Source organism: Budorcas taxicolor, chromosome 1 (assembly GCF_023091745.1).
Source record: "Budorcas taxicolor isolate Tak-1 chromosome 1, Takin1.1, whole genome shotgun sequence".
Classification (NCBI taxonomy): Eukaryota; Metazoa; Chordata; class Mammalia; order Artiodactyla; family Bovidae; genus Budorcas; species Budorcas taxicolor.
This window is the reverse complement of record NC_068910.1, coordinates 119,606,912-119,613,077: the sequence shown is the minus strand read 5'-3', so window position 1 is coordinate 119,613,077 and position 6,166 is coordinate 119,606,912. Positions and strand designations below refer to the sequence as shown.

The window sequence follows — 6,166 nt, the reverse complement described above, 5'->3', positions numbered from 1 at the left end:
GTTCGTGGGGTGGCAAAAAGTCAGACATGAGTGAGTATGCGCACACACACACACACACACACACAGTGTATATATATACATACTTATGTCCCCATATATATCTGAGGTTTTACACTAAGGTGTATGTGTGTAACCTAAAAAATTCAAAAATATCAGCAAGTGCATTTCATCTCCCTGATATTTTTTACTCAGATATTAAAGAAAAAGGATTATTATTCTTAATGTGATAAGAGCAACATATTTGTTTTTCAGCCTGGTGCAATTGACATAAAATTTGAAAATTTTTTTTCAGGGCTGGGCAAGTATATAAGAAGTGTTATAATAATGATGATGACAGTCATAAAAATATTTTATGCAGTTTCTTTCACATGAAAATTAACATGTGCCTTTCACATTGCCATCCCATAATTAATGCCATATGTCTTTTTTATTGAAAAGACAGTTTGGGATGATGTAGCAGCAGAACATTCTTTCAAGCCTGCTTAAAATTATATTACTTACAAAAACATCATTTCCTGAAAACACTAGGAGAATATTACCATTTTCCTTTATAATCAGATGTTATGTCTACATTGACATATTTAGTCATTGTTTACACAGAAAAGTAGCAATTAATACAAACAGTCTATCCTTCCTTTTCCACATCCTTTTTTATCCATTCTGTATCTTTTTCTTTAGTGACCTGATCATTCAGTAGTTTGGGGGCAACATTTTTTACTGTTTGTTCTTAAAATAATCACTCAACATGTTTACATACTGCTTAGCTCCTTACATTCTGATTATGTTAAACATGTATATTTTTTCACATTTTTCATTATCTTTAAAAAAAATAAACTTTGAGATATGAATATATAAATAAAGTGTGCTATTTTTAATTATATAATTAATGAATTTGGATAATGCATACTCCTGTTTAACCACTATCAAAATTAAAATATAAAGCATTTCTACCAACCCCAAATTTTCCAAAGTACCTCTTTGCAGTCAGTGCAATGTATCCATGAAATTCAGACTTACTTTCTGCTACTAAAGATTGTTTTGACTTTCTAACATTTCATTTAAATAGATTCATACACTATGAACTTGTATTCATCTGGCTTATTTCCTACAGCAAACTATTTTTTATATTCATCCATATTACTTCCTATATCAGCAGCTTATTTCTTTCTATTATTTAGAAGCATCCCATTGTATGAATATATGAAAATATGTTTGTTAAATTACTTGCTAATGAATATTTAGGTTGCTCTCAGTTCTTGACCCTTATGAATAAAGCTTCTGTGAATATTACTGTACAAGTTTTTTATGAATGGGTTTTTTCACATCTCTTTGATAACAGTGAAAATGTTGGATGGTATAATAGGTACACATTTAAAGATACTGTCAAATAGTTTTCCGAAGTGGCTCTATCATTTTGCATTCTTACTTGCAATGTATAAGTGATCAAGTGGCTCTGCATCCTTGCTAACACTTGTTTTTTCAATGTCAGCCATTCTAATAGGTGAGGAATTGTATCTAATTGTGTTCTTAGCTACATTTTCCTGATTACTAAAGATGTTAAGCATCCTTTCAATACTTACTTCACATTCATATATCTTACTTTGTGAAATGTTTGTTTCAATGTCTTGATTTTGCCCATTTCCAATTGCACTAATTTATTTTTCATTCTGTGACAACTCTCTATCTATATATCTGTATATCTCTCTCTACAAAATATAGATTATATAAATATGCCCATGTAAAATTTTGTATCATAGTCTTATTTCTCTAACTTTGTGTTATTTTATAAAATTGCTTTAACTGTTTTAGGTTGTTTGGATTTTCAAATCAATTTGGCATATCTTGCCATTTATTTAGGACTCTTGTTTCTCAGTATTATTTTGTAGTTTCCAGTGTGTATGACCAGTACCTATTTTGATAAATGTCTATTTCATATTTCTTAGTATGTCATTCCTTTATAAATTAGCTTCTATAATCATTTTTATATTGTATATTCAGAAATAATTACATTTAGAAAGAGCATTGATAGAGTTAACCTAATTACATAGCTAAGCCAAGTATCTATTAGATCTTTGAATCTACTCTATATCCTCACAACTCAATGACAGTTTAATATCATTGACTATTTCCAATGATAACACTCTTCTTGTTAAAGCAAACTCTTCTTGTAAAGCAAATGTTATAGCATTTTTAAGTGACTCAATATTAGAAGGAGATTTTTTTCTTTAAGTTAAGGTGAAATTTATAGTCTTAATTTTTCATTTACTTCCCACCCCCTGAAAGTCTAAAAAACCAATTCTAATTGGTGCATAATATAAAAGCCCCTCAAATATTTGAAGACCACTATTAAGTTTATTTATTTATTTATTTTTGTTTTCTGATTGGCCTTTCTTCCAGGCCAGTTCCCCAGTTATTCCAATAACTAATTATGTGGTCTGAGGTCCCAACAATCCATGTATTAGACAAGCTCCAGCATATAAATATTTCCTTTCAAGGGTGATGTTCAGAAGTAAACACAATGCTTACATTTTGGCCTTTATAGTATTACATATATTGGGAAGATCATCTCCCTAAACTCTGACAATTCTAGATTTTCAGTTTGCTTCCAAGCATATTCAACAATTAGATATCTTAGGCCTTTGATTAGGTATGCCTGGAACACTTAATCAATGTTAATTTTTGTTTGTTTCTTAGAATTCTCACAGTTTCATTTTGTAGTGAATTAGAATGCTAAAGCAATTGCTCTTACAATGAAGAAGAGTTTGTTAAAAAATCTCTGCTTTGTGTGCCTAATTTTACACTACCTGCATAAAACACTCATTTCCACATTTAGTCTAGAAATATACCATGTTAGGTGGGCATGAAATATGTCTCTAATTTTAATTGGTTACAGTTAATCAAAAGAAAAGGTCAACAATTAACATAAATGAGCATAAACACCTTATCTGTGATGAAAGCCAATTATAATAAGAATTTTATGCAATCAGAGAAAAATGCAAATCTATATTGTTAATTAACCCTTTATCCCATGGGTGAGTTCCAAGATTTTAGTTGTTTATTTTCAAATAATATGAGTAGATAGCAAAACAATACAGCTGGCTTCATGAAACAACAAATACTTGGAAACGGTGAGTGTGCTAAGTCACTTCAGTTTTGTTCAACTCTTTGTGACCTTATGGACTGTAGTCCATCAGACTCCTCTGTCCATGGGGATTCTCCAGGCAAGAATACTGGAGTGAGTTGCTGTGCCCTTCTCCAAGGGATCCTCCCCACCCAGGGATCAAACCTGCCTCTCTTATGTCTCCTGCATTGGCAAGCAGGTTCTTTACCACTGGAAAGCCCTTGGAAATAGTACAACTTCTCAAAATTCAGGTCTAAGATCACCTTAATAATTGTTTACTCTTCAAAATTCCCATGTATCAGACAATTAAAATTTTACTTATGCTTAGTTCAGTTCAGTCCAGTCGCTCAGTCGTGTCTGACTCTTCGTGACCCCATGAATCGCAGCACGCCAGGCCTCCCTGTTCACCACCATCTCCCAGAGTTCACTCAGACTCACATCCATCGAGTCGGTGATGCCATCCAGCCATCTCATCCTCGGTCGTCCCCTTCTCCTCCTGCCCTCAATCCCTCCCAGCATCAGAGTCTTTTCCAATGAGTCAACTCTTCTCATGAGGTGGCCAAAGTATTGGAGCTTCAGCTTTTTTTTTTTTTTTTTTTTTCCATTTAAAAAACAGCACTTCTTTATTTCAAAGGAGGAAGAAAAAAAAAGACCCTCCCAACCCTTTCCAAAAAAAACCCAATAGTAATAATAACAATAATAAAAAATCCTATTAGAAACCATAAGGAAGCACTGAGAGTTTGAGTATTACATTCTTCAAGTATGCTGTTCGGATTTTTTTGTTTGTTTGTTTTTTTAAGTTGGTGACTATACACATCTTTAAAAAAAAAAAAAAACCTTAAAAGTGCGGCAATGGGATTTGTTTAAAATTAAGCAGTTAGAGGGCTACTTCAAAATACTGTAGTAGGACTGTGCAGTGATCCTTGGGGTGTGATGTCCTTTTTTGTATCCTAGCAAAGGTTACGGGACCAGGCTCCGAACTGATCATACTTCCAGGGTTAGCGTGAGTGGCCAACTTGGGTGAGAAAGCCAGGGAGATCCACGTTTTCTTCCACGGACAAGGAAAATCCACCCCAAGCGCAGAAACTCAGACATGGAATGTGGTAGGGCTTCACAGTAAAGTTAGTCTGGGACAGGGAGAGGCGGTGAGCCCAGACAAGGCAGGGTGTTAGGTTCAACTGGTCTCCCTAGTCAGGTGTTCACGTGTCTTTTTAGTGGGTTTTAGTGCAGTCCTTCAAGCCACAATTTAGAATGCACTTCAGTGTGCTCCAGAGGGTTGGTTTATGTAAAAGGACTGTTTTCAGATTTGCATCCCAAGGAAAATCATGCTACATAAAAGTGATCCAAGATTGTTGCCCAAAAAACTTCTTGGATAAAATCTAAAAAATACTATTGCAATTGCGTCTTTTGCGGAAGAAGAAGAAGAAGAAAAAAACATTATTCTAAATGTAAACAGATTCACTCAACTCTTGTTGCTGTAGAAAACTCCAGAGGAGGGAAGTAGCCGTCTACGTCCTCGCCGCATGCACTCGCCGGAGGGGAGGGGAGCACTGCGTTCTGGGCGCCTGCAGCATCATCTGGGTGAGGAGAAGCAGCTCTGCACGTAGCCCAGGAGGGCGTCCCAGTGCTTCCAGAGAAAGGCGATGAACACCACGAGGAGCAACGTGCTGAATGTCCTGCTGCGAGTCTTCATGAGCGGGACCACGCAGTTGGCGATCGTGCACACGAAGACCAAAAGGACCGCCATGACCGCCAGGAGGATGTTGATGAGCTTGCCCAGCAGGTTCTGGGCAGTGGCGTTCTCCAGCCCCTCCAGCTGAACCACCTGCTGCTGCTGCTGCTGCTGCAGCTCCATCTTGGAGATGCGGGTCTGGCACTCCTCCAAGGCCTCCTGGATGTCCCGGGCCCGTTCGTAGGACTGGTATGCAATTTTCTCTTCTATGCTGGCCAATTCCTGCTTCAAGTTCAAGATCTCATTCTGGTGGAGCTCTGTCAGGTCATTCAGCTGCTCTTCTAGTCGTTCACATCTGTATCGCTCCTCCTGTAAGGCCTGCATTATTAGCGAATAGTCCCTCTGATAATGCTCCTTGAGGGTCTCAAAGGATTCCTTGAGTCAGGCCTGGGTTTCCCGGATCTCCTGGACCTCGTGCAATAGTGCATCGAACCCTGAGCTCTGCATGTCCAAGGTGTTGGTTCTGGAGCTGGATGCTCCTACGGCGAGGCCGCCGGCGGTGCTGTTGGCGCCCACTGAGCCCGAGGTGGCGCTGGAACAGTCCTCCTCACTCCCATACTTGGGGCTGGACTGAAAGGTGGAAATGGCCCCCAAGGCCTTCCCTGCCTCGTCCACCTGCCCTTCCTCTAAAGAGCCCTTCAGGTTGGGGATGTTGTCGGCGCTGCCAAACTTATTTCGAATTAGAGACGCGATCTCTCTGGGCTTGGAGACTACGGCCCCAGCAGCCGAGTGGGTTGCCTGGGAGAAGCTGGACAGCCCCCCCTTGACGCTGTCCACCACGCCTTCGCTGAAGCCTGTCACTTTGGTGCCCACGTCCTTCAGCCCCTGGTGCATGTCCCTGAAGACATCCTTTGGCTGCCGGGGGATCCCATTCTGCTCCACCTCCCGGAGTTTCCGGTGGTAGTGCGAGCTTCAGCTTTAGCATCATTCCTTCCAAAGAAATCCCAGGGCTGATCTCTTTCAGAATGGACTGGTTGGATCTCCTTGCAGTCCAAGGGACTCTCAAGAGTCTTCTCCAATACCACAGTTCAAAAGCATCAATTCTTCAGCGCTCAGCCTTCTTCACAGTCCAACTCTCACATCCATACATGACCACAGGAAAAACCATAGCCTTGACTAGATGGACCTTAGTCGGCAAAGTAATGTCTCTGCTTTTGAATATACTATCTAGGTTGGTCATCACTTTTCTTCCAAGGTGTAAGCGTCTTTTAATTTCATGTCTGCAATCACCATCTGCAGTGATTTTGGAGCCCCCCAAAATATAGTCTGACACTGTTTCCACTGTTTCCCCATCTATTTGCCATGAAGTGATG

General features: G+C 39.2%; 1 protein-coding gene across 1 annotated transcript; it reads right to left on the bottom strand.

The window, feature by feature from the left end:
- Positions 1-4,694: 4,694 nt before the first annotated feature.
- On the bottom strand, positions 4,695-5,702 carry LOC128050481 (transmembrane and coiled-coil domains protein 1-like). Its single transcript, XM_052642740.1, is given in 1 exon segment — positions 4,695-5,702. A coding segment is annotated over 1 exon segment (993 nt). The 5' UTR covers positions 5,688-5,702.
- Positions 5,703-6,166: the final 464 nt, after the last annotated feature.